Below are 27,393 nucleotides of genomic sequence, written 5' to 3' on the forward strand. Positions count from 1 at the left end.
ACTACCATGCTCAGGTGCTCAGTCCTCTTAACTAGTGATGAGCGGGCACTACCATGCTCGGGTGCTCAGTACTCGTAACTAGTGATGAGCGGGCACTACCATGCTCGGGTGCTCAGTACTCGTAACTAGTGATGAGCGGGCACTACCATGCTCAGGTGCTCAGTACTGGTAACTAGTGATGAGTGAGCACTACCATGCTCAGGTGCTCAGTCCTCGTAACTAGTGATGAGCGGGCACTACAATGCTCGAGTGCTCAGTACTGGTAACTAGTGATGAGCGGGCACTACCATGCTCAGGTGCTCAGTACTGGTAACTAGTGATGAGCGGGCACTACCATGCTCGGGTGCTCAGTACTCGTATCTAGTGATGAGCGGGCACTACCATGCTCAGGTGCTCAGTACTCGTATCTAGTGATGAGCGGGCACTACCATGCTCAGGTGCTCAGTACTGGTAACTAGTGATGAGCGGGCACTACCATGCTCGGGTACTCAGTACTCGTAACTAGTGATGAGCGGGCACTACCATGCTCGGGTGCTCAGTACTGGTAACTAGTGATGAGCGGGCACTACCATGCTCTGGTGCTCAGTACTGGTAACTAGTGATGAGCGGGCACTACAATGCTCAGGTGCTCAGTACTCGTAACTAGTGATGAGCAGGCACTACCATGCTCGGGTGCTCTGTACTCGTAACTAGTGATGAGCGGGCACTACCATGCTCGGGTGCTCAGTACTGGTAACTAGTGATGAGCGGGCACTACCATGCTCGGGTGCTCGGTACTCGTAACTAGTGATGAGCGGGCACTACTATGCTCAAGTGCTCAGTACTGGTAACTAGTGATGAGCGGGCACTACCATGCTCGGGTGCTCAGTACTGGTAACTAGTGATGAGTGGGCACTACCATGCTCAGGTGCTCAGTACTGGTAACTAGTGATAAGCTGGCACTACCATGCTCAGGTGCTCAGTACTCGTATCTAGTGATGAGCGGGCACTACCATGCTCGGGTGCTCAGTACTCATAACTAGTGATGAGCGGGCACTACCTTGCTCGGGTGCTCAGTACTCATAACTAGTGATGAGCGGGCACTACCATGCTCGGGGGCTCAGTACTGGTAACTAGTGATGAGTGAGCACTACCATGCTCAGGTGCTCAGTCCTCGTAACTAGTGATGAGCGGGCACTACAATGCTCGGGTGCTCAGTACTGGTAACTAGTGATGAGCGGGCACTACCATGCTCAGGTGCTCAGTACTGGTAACTAGTGATGAGCGGGCACTACCATGCTCGGGTGCTCAGTACTCGTATCTAGTGATGAGCGGGCACTACCATGCTCAGGTGCTCAGTACTCGTATCTAGTGATGAGCGGGCACTACCATGCTCAGGTGCTCAGTACTGGTAACTAGTGATGAGCGGGCACTACCATGCTCAGGTGCTCAGTACTCGTATCTAGTGATGAGCGGGCACTACCATGCTCGGGTGCTCAGTACTCATAACTAGTGATGAGCGGGCACTACCTTGCTCGGGTGCTCAGTACTCATAACTAGTGATGAGCGGGCACTACCATGCTCGGGGGCTCAGTACTGGTAACTAGTGATGAGCGGGCACTACCATGCTCGAGGGCTCAGTACTGGTAACTAGTGATGAGCGGGCACTACCATGCTCGGGTGCTCAGTACTGGTAACTAGTGATGAGCGGGCACTACCATGCTCAGGTGCTCAGTACTGGTAACTAGTGATGAGCGGGCACTACCATGCTCAGGTGCTCAGTACTCGTATCTAGTGATGAGCGGGCACTACCATGCTCGGGTGCTCAGTACTCATAACTAGTGATGAGCGGGCACTACCATGCTCGGGGGCTCAGTACTGGTAACTAGTGATGAGCGGGCACTACCATGCTCGAGGGCTCAGTACTGGTAACTAGTGATGAGCGGGCACTACCATGCTCGGGTGCTCAGTACTGGTAACTAGTGATGAGCGGGCACTACCATGCTTGGGTGCTCAGTACTCGTAACTAGTGATGAGCGGACACTACCATGCTCGGGTGCTCAGTACTCATAACTAGTGATGAGCGGGCACTACCATGCTCGGGGGCTCAGTACTGGTAACTAGTGATGAGCGGGCACTACCATGCTCGAGGGCTCAGTACTGGTAACTAGTGATGAGCGGGCACTACCATGCTCGGGTGCTCAGTACTGGTAACTAGTGATGAGCGGGCACTACCATGCTCAGGTGCTCAGTACTGGTAACTAGTGATGAGCGGGCACTACCATGCTCAGGTGCTCAGTACTCGTATCTAGTGATGAGCGGGCACTACCATGCTCGGGTGCTCAGTACTCATAACTAGTGATGAGCGGGCACTACCATGCTCGGGGGCTCAGTACTGGTAACTAGTGATGAGCGGGCACTACCATGCTCGAGGGCTCAGTACTGGTAACTAGTGATGAGCGGGCACTACCATGCTCGGGTGCTCAGTACTGGTAACTAGTGATGAGCGGGCACTACCATGCTTGGGTGCTCAGTACTCGTAACTAGTGATGAGCGGACACTACCATGCTCGGGTGCTCAGTACTCATAACTAGTGATGAGCGGGCACTACCATGCTCGGGGGCTCAGTACTGGTAACTAGTGATGAGCGGGCACTACCATGCTCGAGGGCTCAGTACTGGTAACTAGTGATGAGCGGGCACTACCATGCTCGGGTGCTCAGTACTGGTAACTAGTGATGAGCGGGCACTACCATGCTCGGGTGCTCTGTACTCGTAACTAGTGATGAGTGGGCACTACCATGCTCGGGTGCTCGGTACTAGTAACTAGTGATGAGCGGGCACTACCATGCTCAGGTGCTCAGTACTAATAGTATTATAATATTTTAGTATTTTCTGGTTATTTTTGGCCTTTGCTTGTTTGGGTTATTTTTTATATTACCTGTGATCTGTGGCCACACGTGGCTCCGGTGTAGCCGGGGCGGCAGGAGCACACATTGGGGGCCGTGCAGCGCCCCCCGAACATGCACTTGTAATTGCAGACGGCTGAATAAACAGTAAAAACGCATTACATACAGTAAAGGAATAAACACTGAGTGTATAAACAGTCTCTGTACGGCGAGGGTCACTCACGCGTCTGGCACTGCGCCCCTTCCCATTCCGCCGGGCACTGACAGGTATTTGGGCCGATGCAGTCGCCCCCATTCTTACACCTCTGCAGACAGATTGCTGGGGACACGAAAGTGCAATTAATTAACAAAATACACAAAGAGAATGGACGTAACATAAATCACATCACACAGGACGCGGCTCTCGCTCAGCACGGGCCAGGGCACTGTGCAAATAACTACACGGGAAGATTAATGGGACTAGTCACCAGGACTGGAGTCATCACCCCACAGGGACCATTGTGGCCGAACGCAAAGCAGCTTCAGTAACCCTTCCACAGGCGAAGAAATAATGGTAACATTATGTATGTCACCACCACCACTAGGGGGAGCTCACTACATACAGATTTATACAGCCACCACTACGGGGAGCTCACTACATACAGATCTATACAGCCACCACTAGAGGGAGCTCACTACATACAGATCTATACAGCCACCACTAGAGGGAGCTCACTACATACAGATTTATACAGCCACCACTAGAGGGAGCTCACTACATACAGATCTATACAGTCACCACTAGAGGGAGCTCACTGCATACAGATCTATACAGCCACCACTAGAGGAGCTCACTACATACAGATTTATACAGCCACCACTAGGGGGAGCTCACTACATACAGATCTATACAGCCACCACTAGAGGGAGCTCACTGCATACAGATTTATACAGCCACCACTAGGGTGAGCTCACTACATACAGATCTATACAGCCACCACTAGGGGGAGCTCACTACATACAGATCTATACAGCCACCACTAGGGGGAGCTCACTACATACAGATTTATACAGCCACCACTAGAGGGAGCTCACTACATACAGATCTATACAGCCACCACTAGAGGGAGCTCACTACATACAGATCTATACAGTCACCACTAGGGGGAGCTCACTACATACAGATTTAAACAGCCACCACTAGAGGGAGCTCACTACATACAGATTTATACAGCCACCACTAGGGGGAGCTCACTACATATAGATTTATACAGCCACCACTAGGGGGAGCTCATTACATACAGATTTATACAGCCACCACTAGGGGGAGCTCACTACATACAGATTTATACAGTCACCACTAGAGGGAGCTCACTACATACAGGATTTATACAGCCACCACTAGAGGGAGATCACTGCATACAGATTTATACAGCCACCACTAGAGGGAGATCACTGCATACAGATTTATACAGCCACCACTAGAGGGAGATCACTGCATACAGGTTTATACATCCACCACTAGAGGGAGCTCACTACATACAGATGTATACAGCCACCACTAGAGGGAGATCACTACATACAGATTTATACATCCAGCACTAGAGGAGCTCACTACATACATATTTATACAGCCACCACTAGAGGGAGCTCACTACATACAGATGTATACAGCCACCACTAGAGGGAGCTCACTACATACAGATTTATATAGCCACCACTAGAGGGAGCTCACTACATACAGATCTATACAGCCACCACTAGAGGGAGCTCACTACATACAGATCTATACAGTCACCACTAGAGGGAGCTCACTGCATACAGATCTATACAGCCACCACTAGGGGGAGCTCACTACATACAGATTTATACAGCCACCACTAGGGGGAGCTCACTACATACAGATCTATACAGCCACCACTAGAGGGAGCTCACTGCATACAGATTTATACAGCCACCACTAGGGGGAGCTCACTACATACAGATCTATACAGCCACCACTAGGGGGAGCTCACTACATACAGATCTATACAGCCACCACTAGGGGGAGCTCACTACATACAGATTTATACAGCCACCACTAGAGGGAGCTCACTACATACAGATCTATACAGCCACCACTAGAGGGAGCTCACTACATACAGATCTATACAGTCACCACTAGGGGGAGCTCACTACATACAGATTTAAACAGCCACCACTAGAGGGAGCTCACTACATACAGATTTATACAGCCACCACTAGGGGGAGCTCACTACATATAGATTTATACAGCCACCACTAGGGGGAGCTCATTACATACAGATTTATACAGCCACCACTAGGGGGAGCTCACTACATACAGATTTATACAGTCACCACTAGAGGGAGCTCACTACATACAGGATTTATACAGCCACCACTAGAGGGAGATCACTGCATACAGATTTATACAGCCACCACTAGAGGGAGATCACTGCATACAGGTTTATACATCCACCACTAGAGGGAGCTCACTACATACAGATGTATACAGCCACCACTAGAGGGAGATCACTACATACAGATTTATACATCCAGCACTAGAGGAGCTCACTACATACATATTTATACAGCCACCACTAGAGGGAGCTCACTACATACAGATGTATACAGCCACCACTAGAGGGAGCTCACTACATACAGATTTATACAGCCACCACTAGAGGGAGCTCACTACATACAGATTTATACATCCACCACTAGAGGAGCTCACTACATACAGATTTATACAGTCACCACTAGAGGGAGCTCACTACATACAGATTTATACAGTCACCACTAGAAGGAGCTCACTACATACAGATTTATACAGCCACCACTAGAGGGAGCTCACTACATACAGATTTATACAGTCACCACTAGAGGGAGCTCACTACATACAGATTTATACAGTCACCACTAGAGGGAGCTCACTACATACAGATTTATACAGCCACCACTAGGGGGAACTCACTACATACAGATTTATACAGCCACCACTAGGGGGAGCTCACTACATACAGATTTATACAGCCACCACTGGAGGGAGCTCACTACATACAGATTTATACAGTCACCACTAGAGGGAGCTCACTACATACAGATTTATACAGCCACCACTAGAGGGAGCTCACTACATACAGATTTATACAGTCACCACTAGAGGGAGCTCACTACATACAGATTTATACAGTCACCACTAGAGGGAGCTCACTACATACAGATTTATACAGTCACCACTAGAGGGAGCTCACTACATACAGATTTATACAGTCACCACTAGAGGGAGCTCACTACATACAGATTTATACAGCCACCACTAGAGGGAGCTCACTACATACAGATTTATACAGTCACCACTAGAGGAGCTCACTACATACAGATTATACAGCCACCACTAGAGGGAGCTCACTACATACAGATTTATGCAGTCACCACTAGAGGGAGCTCACTACATACAGATTTATACAGCCACCACTAGAGGGAGCTCACTACATACAGATTTATGCAGTCACCACTAGAGGGAGCTCACTACATACAGATTTATGCAGTCACCACTTGAGGGCGCTCACTACATGCAGATTTATACAGCCACCACTAGGGGGAGCTCACTACATACAGATTATACAGTCACCACTAGAGGGAGCTCACTACATACAGATTTATACAGCCACCACTAGAGGGAGCTCACTACATACAGATTTATGCAGTCACCACTTGAGGGCGCTCACTACATACAGATTTATGCAGTCACCACTTGAGGGCGCTCACTACATACAGATTTATAAAGTCACCACTTGAGGGAGCTCACTACATACAGATTTATACAGCCACCACTAGAGGGAGCTCACTACATACAGATTTATACAGTCACCACTAGAGGGAGCTCACTACATACAGATTTATACAGTCACCACTAGAGGGAGCTCACTACATACAGATTTATACAGTCACCACTAGAGGGAGCTCACTACATACAGATTTATACAGTCACCACTAGAGGGAACTCACTACATACAGATTTATACAGCCACCACTAGGGGGAACTCACTACATACAGATTTATACAGCCACCACTAGGGGGAGCTCACTACATACAGATTTATACAGCCACTACTAGAGGGAGCTCACTACATACAGATTTATACAGCCACCACTAGGGGGAACTCACTACATACAGATTTATACAGCCACCACTAGGGGGAGCTCACTACATACAGATTTATACAGCCACTACTAGAGGGAGCTCACTACATACAGATTTATACAGCCACCACTAGAGGGAGCTCACTACATACAGATTTATACAGTCACCACTAGAGGGAGCTCACTACATACAGATTTATACAGCCACCACTAGAGGGAGCTCACTACATACAGATTTATACAGTCACCACTAGAGGGAGCTCACTACATACAGATTTATACAGTCACCACTAGAGGGAGCTCACTACATACAGATTTATACAGTCACCACTAGAGGGAGCTCACTACATACAGATTTATACAGCAACCACTAGAGGGAGCTCACTACATACAGATTTATACAGTCACCACTAGAGGAGCTCACTACATACAGATTATACAGCTACCACTAGAGGGAGCTCACTACATACAGATTTATGCAGTCACCACTAGAGGGAGCTCACTACATACAGATTTATACAGCCACCACTAGAGGGAGCTCACTACATACAGATTTATGCAGTCACCACTAGAGGGAGCTCACTACATACAGATTTATGCAGTCACCACTTGAGGGCGCTCACTACATGCAGATTTATACAGCCACCACTAGGGGGAGCTTACTATATACAGATTTATGCAGTCACCACTTGAGGGCGCTCACTACATACAGATTTATGCAGTCACCACTTGAGGGCGCTCACTACATACAGATTTATAAAGTCACCACTTGAGGGAGCTCACTACATACAGATTTATACAGCCACCACTAGAGGGAGCTCACTACATACAGATTTATACAGACACCACTAGAGGGCGCTCACTACATACAGATTTATACAGCCACCACTAGGGGAAGCTCACTACATACAGATTTATACAGCCACCACTAGAGGGAGCTCACTACATACTGGTTTATACAGCCACCACTAGGGGGAGCTTACTACATACAGATTTATACAGTCACCACTAGAGGGCGCTCACTACATACAGATTTATGCAGTCACCACTTGAGGGAGCTCACTACATACAGATTTATACAGCCACCACTAGAGGGAGCTCACTACATAGAGATTTATACAGCCACCACTAGAGGGAGCTCACTGCATACAGATTTATACAGCCACCACTAGGGGGAGCTCACTACATAGAGATTTATACAGCCACCACTAGGGGGAGCTCACTACATACAGATTTATACAGCCACCACTAGAGGGAACTCACTACATAGAGATTTATACAGCCACCACTAGAGGGAGCTCACTACATAGAGATTTATACAGCCACCACTAGGGGGAGCTCACTACATACAGATTTATACAGCCACCACTAGAGGGAGCTCACTACATACAGATTTATACAGCCACCACTAGAGGGAGCTCACTACATAGAGATTTATACAGCCACCACTAGGGGGAGCTCACTACATACAGATTTAGACAGCCACCACTAGAGGGAGCTCACTACATACAGATTTATACAGCCACCACTAGGGGGAACTCATTTCTTACAGATTTATACAGCCACAACTAGAGGGAGCTCACTACATACAGATTTATACAGCCACCACTAGGGGGAGCTCACTACATAGAGATTTATACAGACACCACTAGGGTGAGCTCACTACATACAGATTTATACAGTCACCACTAGAGGGAGCTCACTACATACAGATTTATACAGCCACCACTAGAGGGAGCTCACTACATACAGATTTATACAGCCACCACTAGAGGGAGCTCACTACATACAGATTTATACAGCCACCACTAGAGGGAGCTCACTACATATAGATTTATACATCCACCACTAGGGGGAGCTTACTACATACAGATTTATACAGTCACCACTAGAGGGAGCTCACTACATACAGATTTATGCAGTCACCACTTGAGGGCGCTCACTACATACAGATTTATGCAGTCACCACTTGAGGGCGCTCACTACATACAGATTTATACAGCCACCACTAGAGGGAGCTCACTACATAGAGATTTATACAGTCACCACTAGGGGGAGCTCACTACATACAGATTTATACAGCCACCACTAGGGGGAACTCACTACATACAGATTTATACAGCCACAACTAGAGGGAGCTCACTACATACAGATTTATACAGCCACCACTAGGGGGAGCTCACTACATAGAGATTTATACAGACACCACTAGGGTGAGCTCACTACATACAGATTTATACCGCCACCACTAGGGGGAGCTCACTACATACAGATTTATGCAGTCACCACTAGAGGGAGCTCACTACATACAGATTTATACAGCCACCACTAGAGGGAGCTCACTACACACAGATTTATACAGCCACCACTAGGGGGAGCTCACTACATAGAGATTTATACAGACACCACTAGGGTGAGCTCACTACATACAGATTTATACAGCCACCACTAAAGGGAGCTCACTACATACAGATTTATGCAGTCACCACTAGAGGGAGCTCACTACATACAGATTTATACAGACACCACTAGGGGGAGCTCACTACATACAGATTTATACAGCCACCACTAGAGGGAGTTTACTACATACAGATTTATACAGCCACCACTAGGGGGAGCTCACTACATACAGATTTATACAGACACCACTAGAGGGAGCTCACTACATACAGATTTATACAGACACCACTAGAGGGAGCTCACTACATACAGAATTATACAGCCACCACTAGAGGGCGCTCACTACATACAGATTTATACAGCCACCACTAGGTGGAGCTCACTACATAGAGATTTATACAGACACCACTAGGGTGAGCTCACTACATACAGATTTATACAGCCACCACTAGGGGGAGCTCACTACATACAGATTTATGCATTCACCACTAGGGGGAGCTCACTACATATAAATTTATACAGACACCACTAGAGGGAGATCACTACATACAGATTTATGCAGTCACCACTAGAGGGAGCTCACTACATACAGATTTATACAGCCACCACTAGAGGGAGCTCACTACATACAGATTTATACAGCCACCACTAGGGGGAGCTCACTACATAGAGATTTATACAAACACCACTAGGGTGAGCTCACTACATACAGATTTATACAGCCACCACTAGAGGGAGCTCACAACATACAGATTTATACAGCCACCACTAGAGGGAGATCACTACATACAGATTTATGCAGCCACCACTAGGGGGAGCTCACTACACACAGATTTATGCAGTCACCACTAGGGGGAGCTCACTACATATAGATTTATATAGCCACCACTAGAGGGAGATCACTACATACAGATTTATGCAGTCACCACTCGAGGGCGCTCACTACATATAGATTATGTAAGCCACCACTAGGGGAAGATCACTACATACAGATTTATACAGCCACCACTAGAGGGAGCTCACTACATACAGATTTATACAGCCACCACTAGAAGGAGATCACTACAAACAGATTTATGCAGCCACCACTAGGGGGAGCTCACTACACACAGATTTATGCAGTCACCACTAGGGGGAGCTCACTACATATAGATTTATATAGCCACCACTAGAGGGAGATCACTACATACAGATTTATGCAGTCACCACTTGAGGGCGCTCACTACATATAGATTATGTAAGCCACCACTAGAGGGAGCTGACTACATACAGATTTATACAGACACCACTAGAGGGAGCTCACTACATACAGATTTATACAGCCACCACTAGGGGGAGCTCACTACATAGAGATTTATACAGACACCACTAGGGTGAGCTCACTACATACAGATTTATACAGCCACCACTAGAGGGAGCTCACTACATACAGATTTATACAGCCACCACTAGAAAAGCTCACTACATACAGATTTATACAGTCACCACTAGAGGGAGATCACTACATACAGATTTATGCAGCCACCACTAGGGGGAGCTCACTACACACAGATTTATGCAGTCACCACTAGGGGGAGCTCACTACATATAGATTTATATAGCCACCACTAGAGGGAGATCACTACATACAGATTTATACAGCCACCACTAGAGGGAGCTCACTACATACAGATTTATACAGTCACCACTAGAGGGAGATCACTACATACAGATTTATGCAGTCACCACTTGAGGGCGCTCACTACATATAGATTATGTAAGCCACCACTAGGGGAAGGTCACTACATACAGATTTATACAGCCACCACTAGAGGGAGCTCACTACATACAGATTTATACAGCCACCACTAGAGGGAGCTCACTACATATAGATTTATACAGCCACCACTAGAGGGAGATCACTACATACAGATTTATGCAGCCACAACTAGGGGGAGCTCACTACACACAGATTTATGCAGTCACCACTAGGGGGAGCTCACTACATATAGATTTATATAGCCACCACTAGAGGGAGCTCACTACATACAGATTTATACAGCCACCACTAGAGGGAGATCACTACATACAGATTTATGCAGCCACCACTAGGGGGAGCTCACTACACACAGATTTATGCAGTCACCACTAGGGGGAGCTCACTACATATAGATTTATATAGCCACCACTAGAGGGAGATCACTACATACAGATTTATACAGCCACCACTAGAGGGAGCTCACTACATACAGATTTATACAGTCACCACTAGAGGGAGATCACTACATACAGATTTATGCAGTCACCACTTGAGGGCGCTCACTACATATAGATTATGTAAGCCACCACTAGGGGAAGGTCACTACATACAGATTTATACAGCCACCACTAGAGGGAGCTCACTACATACAGATTTATACAGCCACCACTAGAGGGAGCTCACTACATATAGATTTATACAGCCACCACTAGAGGGAGATCACTACATACAGATTTATGCAGCCACAACTAGGGGGAGCTCACTACACACAGATTTATGCAGTCACCACTAGGGGGAGCTCACTACATATAGATTTATATAGCCACCACTAGAGGGAGATCACTACATACAGATTTATGCAGTCACCACTTGAGGGCGCTCACTACATATAGATTATGTAAGCCACCACTAGGGGAAGGTCACTACATACAGATTTATACAGCCACCACTAGAGGGAGCTCACTACATACAGATTTATACAGCCACCACTAGAGGGAGATCACTACATACAGATTTATGCAGCCACCACTAGGGGGAGCTCACTACACACAGATTTATATAGCCACCACTAGAGGGAGATCACTACATACAGATTTATGCAGTCACCACTTGAGGGCGCTCACTACATATAGATTTATACAGCCACCACTAGGGGAATGTCACTACATACAGATTTATACAGCCACCACTAGAGGGAGATCACTACATACAGATTTATGCAGCCACCACTAGGGGGAGCTCACTACACACAGATTTATATAGCCACCACTAGAGGGAGATCACTACATACAGATTTATGCAGTCACCACTTGAGGGCGCTCACTACATACAGATTTATACAGCCACCACTAGGGGAAGGTCACTACATACAGATTTATACAGCCACCACTAGAGGGAGCTGACTACATACAGATTTATACAGACACCACTAGAGGGAGCTCACTACATACAGATTTATACAGCCACCACTAGGGGGAGCTCACTACATAGAGATTTATACAGACACCACTAGGGTGAGCTCACTACATACAGATTTATACAGCCACCACTAGAGGGAGCTCACTACATACAGATTTATACAGCCACCACTAGAGGGAGATCACTACATACAGATTTATGCAGCCACCACTAGGGGGAGCTCACTACACACAGATTTATGCAGTCACCACTAGGGGGAGCTCACTACATATAGATTTATATAGCCACCACTAGAGGGAGCTCATTACATACAGATTTATACAGCCACCACTAGAGGAGCTCACTACACACAGATTTATGCAGTCACCACTAGGGGGAGCTCACTACATATAGATTTATATAGCCACCACTAGAGGGAGATCACTACATACAGATTTATGCAGTCACCACTTGAGGGCGCTCACTACATATAGATTATGTAAGCCACCACTAGAGGGAGCTGACTACATACAGATTTATACAGACACCACTAGAGGGAGCTCACTACATACAGATTTATACAGCCACCACTAGGGGGAGCTCACTACATAGAGATTTATACAGACACCACTAGGGTGAGCTCACTACATACAGATTTATACAGCCACCACTAGAGGGAGCTCACTACATACAGATCTATACAGTCACCACTAGGGGGAGCTCACTACATACAGATTTATACAGCCACCACTAGAGGGAGCTCACTACATACAGATTTATACAGCCACCACTAGAGGGAGCTCACTACATACAGATTTATACAGCCACCACTAGAGGGAGCTCACTACATTCAGATCTATACAGCCACCACTAGAGGGAGCTCACTACATACAGATTTATACAGCCACCACTAGAGGGAGCTCACTACATACAGATTTATACAGCCACCACTAGAGGGAGCTCACTACATACAGATTTATACAGCCACCACTAGAGGGAGCTCACTACATACAGATTTATACAGCCACCACTAGAGGGAGCTCACTACATACAGATTTATACAGCCAACACTGGGGAGAGCTCACTACATACAGGTTTATACAGTCACCACTAGAGGGAGCTCACTACATACAGATTTATACAGCCACCACTAGAGGGAGCTCACTGCATACAGATTTATACAGCTACCACTAGAGGGAGCTCACTGCATACAGATTTATACAGCCACCACTAGAGGGGGCTCACTACATACAGATTTATACAGCTACCACTAGAGGAAGCTCACTACATACAGATTTACACAGTCACCACTAGAGGGAGCTCACTACATACAGATTTATACAGTCACCACTAGAGGGAGCTCACTGCATACAGATTTATACAGACACCACTAGAGGGGGCTCACTACATACAGATTTATACAGCTACCACTAGAGGAAGCTCACTACATACAGATTTATACAGTCACCACTAGAGGGAGCTCACTACATACAGATTTATACAGTCACCACTAGAGGGAGCTCACTGCATACAGATTTATACAGACACCACTAGAGGGGGCTCACTACATACAGATTTATACAGTCACCACTAGAGGGAACTCACTACATACAGATTTATACAGCCACCACTAGAGGGCGCTCACTACATACAGATTTATACAGCCACCACTAGAGGAGATCACTACATACAGATTTATACAGTCACCACTAGAGGGAGCTCACTACATACAGATTTATACAGCCACCATTAGAGGGAGCTCACTGCATACAGATTTATACAGCTACCACTAGAGGGAGATCACTGCCTACAGATTTATACAGCCACCACTAGAGGAGCTCACTACATACATATTTATACAGCCACCACTAGAGGAGCTCACTACATACAGATTTATACAGCCACCACTAGAGGGAGCTCACTACATACAGGATTTATACAGCCACCACTAGAGGGAGATCACTGCATACAGATTTATACAGCCACCACTAGAGGGAGATCACTGCATACAGATTTATACAGCCACCACTAGAGGGAGATCACTGCATACAGATTTATACATCCACCACTAGAGGGAGCTCACTACATACAGATGTATACAGCCACCACTAGAGGGAGATCACTACATACAGATTTATACATCCAGCACTAGAGGAGCTCACTACATACATATTTATACAGCCACCACTAGAGGGAGCTCACTACATACAGATGTATACAGCCACCACTAGAGGGAGCTCACTACATACAGATTTATACAGCCACCACTAGAGGGAGCTCACTACATACAGATTTATACATCCACCACTAGAGGAGCTCACTACATACAGATTGATACAGTCACCACTAGAGGGAGCTCACTACATACAGATTTATACAGTCACCACTAGAGGGAGCTCACTACATACAGATTTATACAGCCACCACTAGAGGGAGCTCACTACATACAGATTTATACAGCCACCACTAGAGGGAGCTCACTACATACAGATTTATACAGTCACCACTAGAGGGAGCTCACTACATACAGATTTATACAGCCACCTCTAGAGGGAGCTCACTACATACAGATTTATACAGTCACCACTAGAGGGAGCTCACTACATACAGATTTATACAGTCACCACTAGAGGGAGCTCACTACATACAGATTTATACAGTCACCACTAGAGGGAGCTCACTACATACAGATTTATACAGTCACCACTAGAGGGAGCTCACTACATACAGATTTATACAGCCACCACTAGAGGGAGCTCACTACATACAGATTTATACAGTCACCACTAGAGGAGCTCACTACATACAGATTATACAGCCACCACTAGAGGGAGCTCACTACATACAGATTTATACAGTCACCACTAGAGGACCTCACTACATACAGATTTATACAGCCACCACTAGAGGGAGCTCACTACATACAGATTTATGCAGTCACCACTAGAGGGAGCTCACTACATACAGATTTATACAGCCACCACTAGAGGGAGCTCACTACATACAGATTTATGCAGTCACCACTAGAGGGAGCTCACTACATACAGATTTATGCAGTCACCACTTGAGGGCGCTCACTACATGCAGATTTATACAGCCACCACTAGGGGGAGCTTACTATATACAGATTTATGCAGTCACCACTTGAGGGCGCTCACTACATACAGATTTATGCAGTCACCACTTGAGGGCGCTCATTACATACAGATTTATAAAGTCACCACTTGAGGGAGCTCACTACATACAGATTTATACAGCCACCACTAGAGGGAGCTCACTACATACAGATTTATACAGACACCACTAGAGGGCGCTCACTACATACAGATTTATACAGCCACCACTAGGGGAAGCTCACTACATACAGATTTATACAGCCACCACTAGAGGGAGCTCACTACATACTGGTTTATACAGCCACCACTAGGGGGAGCTTACTACATACAGATTTATACAGTCACCACTAGAGGGCGCTCATTACATACAGATTTATGCAGTCACCACTTGAGGGAGCTCACTACATACAGATTTATACAGCCACCACTAGAGGGAGCTCACTACATAGAGATTTATACAGCCACCACTAGAGGGAGCTCACTGCATACAGATTTATACAGCCACCACTAGGGGGAGCTCACTACATAGAGATTTATACAGCCACCACTAGATGGAGCTCACTACATACAGATTTATACAGCCACCACTAGGGGGAGCTCACTACATACAGATTTATACAGCCACCACTAGAGGGAGCTCACTACATAGAGATTTATACAGCCACCACTAGAGGGAGCTCACTACATAGAGATTTATACAGCCACCACTAGGGGGAGCTCACTACATACAGATTTATACAGCCACCACTAGAGGGAGCTCACTACATACAGATTTATACAGCCACCACTAGAGGGAGCTCACTACATAGAGATTTATACAGCCACCACTAGGGGGAGCTCACTACATACAGATTTAGACAGCCACCACTAGAGGGAGCTCACTACATACAGATTTATACAGCCAACACTAGGGGGAACTCACTACATACAGATTTATACAGCCACAACTAGAGGGAGCTCACTACATACAGATTTATACAGCCACCACTAGGGGGAGCTCACTACATAGAGATTTATACAGACACCACTAGGGTGAGCTCACTACATACAGATTTATACAGTCACCACTAGAGGGAGCTCACTACATACAGATTTATACAGCCACCACTAGAGGGAGCTCACTACATACAGATTTATACAGCCACCACTAGAGGGAGCTCACTACATACAGATTTATACAGCCACCACTAGAGGGAGCTCACTACATATAGATTTATACATCCACCACTAGAGGGATCTCACTACATACAGATTTATACAGTCACCACTAGAGGGAGCTCACTACATACAGATTTATGCAGTCACCACTTGAGGGCGCTCACTACATACAGATTTATGCAGTCACCACTTGAGGGCGCTCACTACATACAGATTTATACAGCCACCACTAGAGGGAGCTCACTACATAGAGATTTATACAGTCACCACTAGGGGGAGCTCACTACATACAGATTTATACAGCCACCACTAGGGGGAACTCACTACATACAGATTTATACAGCCACAACTAGAGGGAGCTCACTACATAGAGATTTATACAGACACCACTAGGGTGAGCTCACTACATACAGATTTATACCGCCACCACTAGGGGGAGCTCACTACATACAGATTTATGCAGTCACCACTAGAGGGAGCTCACTACATACAGATTTATACAGCCACCACTAGAGGGAGCTCACTACATACAGATTTATACAGCCACCACTAGAGGGAGCTCACTACACACAGATTTATGCAGCCACCACTAGGGGGAGCTCACTACATAGAGATTTATACAGACACCACTAGGGTGAGCTCACTACATACAGATTTATACATCCACCACTAGAGGGAGCTCACTACATACAGATTTATACAGCCACCACTAGGGGGAGCTCACTACATACAGATTTATGCAGTCACCACTAGAGGGAGCTCACTACATACAGATTTATACAGACACCACTAGGGGGAGCTCACTACATACAGATTTATACAGCCACCACTAGAGGGAGTTCACTACATACAGATTTACACAGCCACCACTAGGGGGAGCTCACTACATACAGATTTATACAGACACCACTAGAGGGAGCTCACTACATACAGATTTATACAGACACCACTAGAGGGAGCTCACTACATACAGAATTATACAGCCACCACTAGAGGGCGCTCACTACATACAGATTTATACAGCCACCACTAGGTGGAGCTCACTACATAGAGATTTATACAGACACCACTAGGGTGAGCTCACTACATACAGATTTATACAGCCACCACTAGGGGGAGCTCACTACATACAGATTTATGCATTCACCACTAGGGGGAGCTCACTACATATAAATTTATACAGACACCACTAGAGGGAGATCACTACATACAGATTTATGCAGTCACCACTAGAGGGAGCTCACTACATACAGATTTATACAGCCACCACTAGAGGGAGCTCACTACATACAGATTTATACAGCCACCACTAGGGGGAGCTCACTACATAGAGATTTATACAGCCACCACTAGAGGGAGCTCACTACATACAGATTTATGCAGCCACCACTAGGGGGAGCTCACTACACACAGATTTATGCAGTCACCACTAGGGGGAGCTCACTACATATAGATTTATATAGCCACCACTAGAGGGAGATCACTACATACAGATTTATGCAGTCACCACTCGAGGGCGCTCACTACATATAGATTATGTAAGCCACCACTAGGGGAAGATCACTACATACAGATTTATACAGCCACCACTAGAGGGAGCTCACTACATACAGATTTATACAGCCACCACTAGAGGGAGATCACTACATACAGATTTATGCAGCCACCACTAGGGGGAGCTCACTACATATAGATTTATATAGCCACCACTAGAGGGAGATCACTACATACAGATTTATGCAGTCACCACTTGAGGGCGCTCACTACATATAGATTATGTAAGCCACCACTAGAGGGAGCTGACTACATACAGATTTATACAGACACCACTAGAGGGAGCTCACTACATACAGATTTATACAGCCACCACTAGGGGGAGCTCACTACATAGAGATTTATACAGACACCACTAGGGTGAGCTCACTACATACAGATTTATACAGCCACCACTAGAGGGAGCTCACTACATACAGATTTATACAGCCACCACTAGAGGGAGATCACTACATACAGATTTATGCAGCCACCACTAGGGGGAGCTCACTACATATAGATTTATATAGCCACCACTAGAGGGAGATCACTACATACAGATTTATACAGCTACCACTAGAGGGAGCTCACTACATACAGATTTATACAGTCACCACTAGAGGGAGATCACTACATACAGATTTATGCAGTCACCACTTGAGGGCGCTCACTACATATAGATTATGTAAGCCACCACTAGGGGAAGGTCACTACATACAGATTTATACAGCCACCACTAGAGGGAGCTCACTACATACAGATTTATACAGCCACCACTAGAGGGAGCTCACTACATATAGATTTATACAGCCACCACTAGAGGGAGATCACTACATACAGATTTATGCAGCCACAACTAGGGGGAGCTCACTACACACAGATTTATGCAGTCACCACTAGGGGGAGCTCACTACATATAGATTTATATAGCCACCACTAGAGGGAGATCACTACATACAGATTTATGCAGTCACCACTTGAGGGCGCTCACTACATATAGATTATGTAAGCCACCACTAGGGGAAGGTCACTACATACAGATTTATACAGCCACCACTAGAGGGAGCTCACTACATACAGATTTATACAGCCACCACTAGAGGGAGATCACTACATACAGATTTATGCAGCCACCACTAGGGGGAGCTCACTACACACAGATTTATGCAGTCACCACTAGGGGGAGCTCACTACATATAGATTTATATAGCCACCACTAGAGGGAGATCACTACATACAGATTTATGCAGTCACCACTTGAGGGCGCTCACTACATATAGATTATGTAAGCCACCACTAGAGGGAGCTGACTACATACAGATTTATACAGACACCACTAGAGGGAGCTCACTACATACAGATTTATACAGCCACCACTAGGGGGAGCTCACTACATAGAGATTTATACAGACACCACTAGGGTGAGCTCACTACATACAGATTTATACAGCCACCACTAGAGGGAGCTCACTACATACAGATTTATACAACCACCACTAGAGGGAGATCACTACATACAGATTTATGCAGCCACCACTAGGGGGAGCTCACTACACACAGATTTATGCAGTCACCACTAGGGGGAGCTCACTACATATAGATTTATATAGCCACCACTAGAGGGAGCTCACTACATACAGATTTATACAGCCACCACTAGAGGAGCTCACTACACACAGATTTATGCAGTCACCACTAGGGGGAGCTCACTACATAAAGATTTATATAGCCACCACTAGAGGGAGATCACTACATACAGATTTATGCAGTCACCACTTGAGGGCGCTCACTACATATAGATTATGTAAGCCACCACTAGAGGGAGCTGACTACATACAGATTTATACAGACACCACTAGAGGGAGCTCACTACATACAGATTTATACAGCCACCACTAGGGGGAGCTCACTACATAGAGATTTATACAGACACCACTAGGGTGAGCTCACTACATACAGATTTATACATCCACCACTAGAGGGAGCTCACTACATACAGATTTATACAGCCACCACTAGGGGGAGCTCACTACATACAGATTTATGCAGTCACCACTAGAGGGAGCTCACTACATACAGATTTATACAGACACCACTAGGGGGAGCTCACTACATACAGATTTATACAGCCACCACTAGAGGGAGTTCACTACATACAGATTTATACAGCCACCACTAGGGGGAGCTCACTACATACAGATTTATACAGACACCACTAGAGGGAGCTCACTACATACAGATTTATACAGACATCACTAGAGGGAGCTCACTACATACAGAATTATACAGCCACCACTAGAGGGCGCTCACTACATACAGATTTATACAGCCACCACTAGGTGGAGCTCACTACATAGAGATTTATACAGACACCACTAGGGTGAGCTCACTACATACAGATTTATACAGCCACCACTAGGGGGAGCTCACTACATACAGATTTATGCATTCACCACTAGGGGGAGCTCACTACATATAAATTTATACAGACATCACTAGAGGGAGATCACTACATACAGATTTATGCAGTCACCACTAGAGGGAGCTCACTACATACAGATTTATACAGCCACCACTAGAGGGAGCTCACTACATACAGATTTATACAGCCACCACTAGGGGGAGCTCACTACATAGAGTTTTATACAGACACCACTAGGGTGAGCTCACTACATACAGATTTATACAGCCACCACTAGAGGGAGCTCACTACATACAGATTTATACAGCCACCACTAGAGGGAGATCACTACATACAGATTTATGCAGCCACCACTAGGGGGAGCTCACTACACACAGATTTATGCAGTCACCACTAGGGGGAGCTCACTACATATAGATTTATATAGCCACCACTAGAGGGAGATCACTACATACAGATTTATGCAGTCACCACTCGAGGGCGCTCACTACATATAGATTATGTAAGCCACCACTAGGGGAAGATCACTACATACAGATTTATACAGCCACCACTAGAGGGAGCTCACTACATACAGATTTATACAGCCACCACTAGAGGGAGATCACTACATACAGATTTATGCAGCCACCACTAGGGGGAGCTCACTACATATAGATTTATATAGCCACCACTAGAGGGAGATCACTACATACAGATTTATACAGCCACCACTAGAGGGAGATCACTACATACAGATTTATGCAGTCACCACTTGAGGGCGCTCACTACATATAGATTATGTAAGCCACCACTAGAGGGAGCTGACTACATACAGATTTATACAGACACCACTAGAGGGAGCTCACTACATACAGATTTATACAGCCACCACTAGGGGGAGCTCACTACATAGAGATTTATACAGACACCACTAGGGTGAGCTCACTACATACAGATTTATACAGCCACCACTAGAGGGAGCTCACTACATACAGATTTATACAGCCACCACTAGAGGGAGATCACTACATACAGATTTATGCAGCCACCACTAGGGGGAGCTCACTACACACAGATTTATGCAGTCACCACTAGGGGGAGCTCACTACATATAGATTTATATAGCCACCACTAGAGGGAGATCACTACATACAGATTTATACAGCCACCACTAGAGGGAGCTCACTACATACAGATTTATACAGTCACCACTAGAGGGAGATCACTACATACAGATTTATGCAGTCACCACTTGAGGGCGCTCACAACATATAGATTATGTAAGCCACCACTAGGGGAAGGTCACTACATACAGATTTATACAGCCACCACTAGAGGGAGCTCACTACATACAGATTTATACAGCCACCACTAGAGGGAGCTCACTACATATAGATTTATACAGCCACCACTAGAGGGAGATCACTACATACAGATTTATGCAGCCACAACTAGGGGGAGCTCACTACACACAGATTTATGCAGTCACCACTAGGGGGAGCTCACTACATATAGATTTATATAGCCACCACTAGAGGGAGATCACTACATACAGATTTATGCAGTCACCACTTGAGGGCGCTCACTACATATAGATTATGTAAGCCACCACTAGGGGAAGGTCACTACATACAGATTTATACAGCCACCACTAGAGGGAGCTCACTACATACAGATTTATACAGCCACCACTAGAGGGAGATCACTACATACAGATTTATGCAGCCACCACTAGGGAGAGCTCACTACACACAGATTTATGCAGTCACCACTAGGGGGAGCTCACTACATATAGATTTATATAGCCACCACTAGAGGGAGATCACTACATACAGATTTATGCAGTCACCACTTGAGGGCGCTCACTACATATAGATTATGTAAGCCACCACTAGAGGGAGCTGACTACATACAGATTTATACAGACACCACTAGAGGGAGCTCACTACATACAGATTTATACAGCCACCACTAGGGGGAGCTCACTACATAGAGATTTATACAGACACCACTAGGGTGAGCTCACTACATACAGATTTATACAGCCACCACTAGAGGGAGCTCACTACATACAGATTTATACAGCCACCACTAGAGGGAGCTCACTACATACAGATTTATACAGCCACCACTAGAGGGAGCTCACTACATACAGATTTATACAGCCACCACTAGAGGGAGCTCACTACATACAGATGTATACAGCCACCACTAGAGGGAGCTCACTACATACAGATTTATACAGCCACCACTAGAGGGAGCTCACTACATACAGATTTATACAGCCACCACTAGGGGGAGCTCATTACATACAGATTTATACAGCCACCACTAGAGGGAGCTTACTACATACAGATTTATGCAGTCACCACTAGAGGGAGCTCACTACATACAGATTTATACAGCCACCACTAGAGGCAGCTCACTACATACAGATTTATACAGCCACCACTAGGGGGAGCTCATTACATACAGATTTATACAGCCACCACTAGAGGGAGCTCACTACATACAGATTTATACAGCCACCACTAGGGGGAGCTCATTACATACAGATTTATACAGCCACCACTAGAGGGAGTTTACTACATACAGATTTATGCAGTCACCACTAGAGGGAGCTCACTACATACAGATTTATACAGCCACCACTAGGGGGAGCTCATTACATACAGATTTATACAGCCACCACTAGAGGGAGCTCACTACATACAGATTTATACAGCCACCACTAGAGGGAGCTCACTACATACAGATTTATACAGCCACCACTAGAGGGAGCTTACTACATACAGATTTATACAGCCACCACTAGAGGGAGCTTACTACATACAGATTTATACAGCCACCACTAGAGGGCGCTCACTGCATACAGATTTATACAGCCAGCACTAGAGGGAGCTTACTACATACAGATTTATACAGCCACCACTAGAGGGAGCTTACTACATACAGATTTATACAGCCACCACTAGAGGGCGCTCACTACATACAGATTTATACAGTCACCACTAGAGGGAGATCACTACATACAGATTTATACAGCCACCACTAGAGGGAGCTCACTGCATATAGATATATACAGTCACCACTAGAGGGAGCTCACTACATACAGATTTATACAGCCACCACTAGAGGGAGCTCACTACATACAGATTTATACAGCCACCACTAGGGGGAGCTCATTACATACAGATTTATACAGCCACCACTAGAGGGAGCTTACTACATACAGATTTATGCAGTCACCACTAGAGGGAGCTCACTACATACAGATTTATACAGCCACCACTAGGGGGAGCTCATTACATACAGATTTATACAGCCACCACTAGAGGGAGCTCACTACATACAGATTTATACAGCCACCACTAGAGGGAGCTCACTACATACAGATTTATGCAGACACCACTAGAGGGAGCTCACTACATACAGATTTATACAGCCACCACTAGAGGGAGCTCACTACATACAGATTTATACAGTCACCACTAGAGGGAGCTCACTGCATACATATTTATACAGCCACCACTAGAGGGAGATCACTACATACAGATTTATGCAGTCATCACTTGAGGGCGCTCACTACATATAGATTATTTAAGCCACCACTAGAGGCCAGGGAAGGTGGGGGTTAATTTTAGGGGTGCAGACTATTGAGGAAGGGACTTTTATAATACATCTAAATTGCCCCGACCATATTAATTACACTGTGGTCTAATAGGTTATAATAACCAGTAAATCTCTCACGTGTGTTGCATCGTTTGCCTTTCCAGCCTGAAGGACAGGAGCAAATATTGGGTCCCACGCATTTCCCTCCATTCATACAGGACGGATCACAGACACCTGAGAAGTAAAGTGTTAATATCCCCAAATTACATTTCACACATTTACATTAGTATAAAAAAAAATAAGTTTTTCTATAATGAAACATTTAGCAACTTTCTATTCAACTTGAATCTCTGTACTGTAACCGCTCAAAGCATGGCTGACCATTCAGGAAACACAGAGGCACTTACTTATCTGACATCTTTTACCCGTGTAACCTTCAGGACAACTGCAGATATTATTCCTCATGCACTGTCCACCATTCTTACAGGAAGGACTGCAGATCGCTGAAACATAATATCAGTCAATTACTAATCCTGCATGGATTCTGAACTACATCCTGTATTATCCTCCAGAGCTGCACTCACTATTCTGCTTGTGCAGTCACTGTGTACATACATTACATTACTGATCCTGAGTTACATTGTGTATTATACTCCAGAGCTGCACTCACTATTCTGCTGGTGCAGTCACTGTGTACATACATTACATTACTTATCCTGTACTGATCCTGAGTTACATCCTGTATTATACTCCAGAGCTGCACTCACTATTCTGCTGATGCAGTCACTGTGTACATACATTACATTACATATCCTGAGTTATATCCTGTATTATACTCCAGAGCTGCACTCACTATTCTGCTGGTCCAGTCACTGTGTACATACATTACATCACTTATCCTGAGTTACATCCCGTATTATACTCCAGAGCTGCACTCACTATTCTGCTTGTGCAGTCACTGTGTACATACATTACATTACTGATCTTGAGTTACATCCCGTATTATACTCCAGAGCTGCACTCACAGTTCTGCTGGTGCAGTCACTGTGTACATACATTACATTACTTATCCTGTACTGATCCTGAGTTACTTCCTGTATTATACTCCAGAGCTGCACTCACAATTCTGCTAGTGCAGGCACTGTGTACATACGTTACATTACTGATTCTGTACTGATCCTGAGTTACCTCCTGTATTATACTCCAGAGCTGCACTCACTGTTCAGCTGTAATGTGATGAGTGTACATTCAGGGACTCACCATTCTGACATTGAGCTCCAAAGAATCCATTAGGACACAGGCAAATATTGAATTTCAGACATGTTCCACCATTGAGGCACACAGGCTGGCACAGCGCTAGAAGAAAGCCAATGATTAATGAGCATAATATAGTACAGATATACTGTATACGGTGATACATAGTGTCGCTCTGCTGTGTGATATAAACATTTCTCTGTCAGACACATAACGCTTATTTTTCAGGATCAGCACCTACGCAGTTAGGAGTTTTTTTCGTCTGCCTGATGCTTACTTTGTCAGGGATCATTTTGTACAAAACTTTTTTTGTATTTTTCCAAGTTACTCTCCTCATTGTTAAAATTCAAGCACCAAGAATGAAAAGTCGTGGAATGATGGAAATCACAGAATGGAGACGTCATTGATGTGGAGATGATGAAAAAATGGAAGCAACATTTCTAAACATCTCGATGTATTGAGTCTGGAGTATGAGCCACTTGCAGAAATTCTGGCTCTTCCAGCCTCGGCTGCTATCACTGATGTTAGTAATGGTTGTCTGACCAAGGTCCTGCCACTTAATGCACTTGGACAAATCATCAAGATCTTCTGCTGCCAGCTCCTGTGTAATCACTGACCAATTACGTCCCAAAATACTCGATGGAGACAAGTCCAGAGACCCTGCAGCCATAGGAAACAAATCCAGAGACACAGTCATGGGAGACAAGTCTGGAGACACTGCAGCCATGAGAACAAGTCTGGAGACACTGCAGTCATGGCAGACAAGTCTGGAGATGCTGCAGCCATGAGAGACAAGTCTGGAGACACTGCAGCCATGAGAACAAGTCTGGAGACACTGCAGTCATGGCAGTCAAGTCTGAAGATGCTACAGTCATTGGAGCCAAATCGGGAAGCACTGCAATCATGGAAGACAAGTCTGGAGACGCAAGCATGGGAGACAAGTCTGGAGATGCTGCAGTCATGGGAGACAAATCTTGAGACACTGTAGCCATAGTCGACACATGTAGAGATGCTGTTGCTATGGGAGACAAGTCTGAAGACAGTGTAGCGAGAGATGCAGCCATGGGAGACAAGTCTGGAGACGCTGGGAGAAAAGTCTGGAGATGCTGCGGGAATAGTAGACAAGTGCGGAGATGCTGCAGCCATGGGAGGCAATTCTGGAGATGCTGCAACCATGGGAAACAAGTCTGGAGACTGTAAAGCCATGAGAGACAAGTCTGGAGACATTGCAGTCATGGCAGACAAGTCTGAAGACGTTACAGTCATTGGAGACAAATCTGGAAGCACTGCAATCATGGAAGACAAGTCTGGAGACACAGCCATGGGAGACAAATCTGGAGACACAAGCTTTGGAGACAAGTCTGGAGATGCTGCAGTCATGAGAGACAAGTCTTGAGACACTGTAACCATAGTAGACACGTGTAGAGATGTTGTTGCTATGGGAGACAAGCCTGAAGACAGTGTAGCGGGAGATGCAGCCATGGGAGACAAGTCTGGAGACGCTGGGAGAAAAGTCCGGAGATGCTGCGAGAATAGTAGACAAGTGCAGAGATGCTGCAGCCATGGGAGGCAATTCTGGAGATGCTGCAACCATGGGAAACAAGTCTGGAGACTCTGAAGCCATGAGAGACAAGTCTGGAGATGCTGAAGCCACGGAAAACAATTCCAGAGAGGCTGCAGCAATAGGAGACAAGTCCGGAGATGCTGCAACCATGGGAGACAAGTCTGGAGACTTTGAAACCATGGGAGACAAGTGCGGAGAGGCTGG

The 27,393-nt window shown here is 45.7% G+C and overlaps 1 protein-coding gene across 3 annotated transcripts in view; it reads right to left on the reverse strand.

Annotated features, from left to right (window-relative positions):
* The window catches only part of VWDE (von Willebrand factor D and EGF domains), a 162,383-nt gene that overhangs the window by 20,475 nt on the left and 114,515 nt on the right, over positions 1-27,393 (reverse strand). For all 3 annotated transcript variants that reach the window (XM_075315715.1, XM_075315714.1, XM_075315713.1), the window contains exons 26-30: positions 25,632-25,727; positions 24,779-24,874; positions 24,510-24,605; positions 3,111-3,206; positions 2,920-3,023 (exon numbers count right to left, since the gene is read on the reverse strand). In XM_075315715.1, the coding sequence (XP_075171830.1) occupies positions 2,920-3,023; positions 3,111-3,206; positions 24,510-24,605; positions 24,779-24,874; positions 25,632-25,727 (488 nt within the window). The remainder of the gene's footprint in view (positions 1-2,919; positions 3,024-3,110; positions 3,207-24,509; positions 24,606-24,778; positions 24,875-25,631; positions 25,728-27,393) is intronic.

The sequence above is a fragment of the Anomaloglossus baeobatrachus genome, chromosome 6 (assembly GCF_048569485.1).
Source record: "Anomaloglossus baeobatrachus isolate aAnoBae1 chromosome 6, aAnoBae1.hap1, whole genome shotgun sequence".
Lineage (NCBI taxonomy): Eukaryota > Metazoa > Chordata > Amphibia > Anura > Aromobatidae > Anomaloglossus > Anomaloglossus baeobatrachus.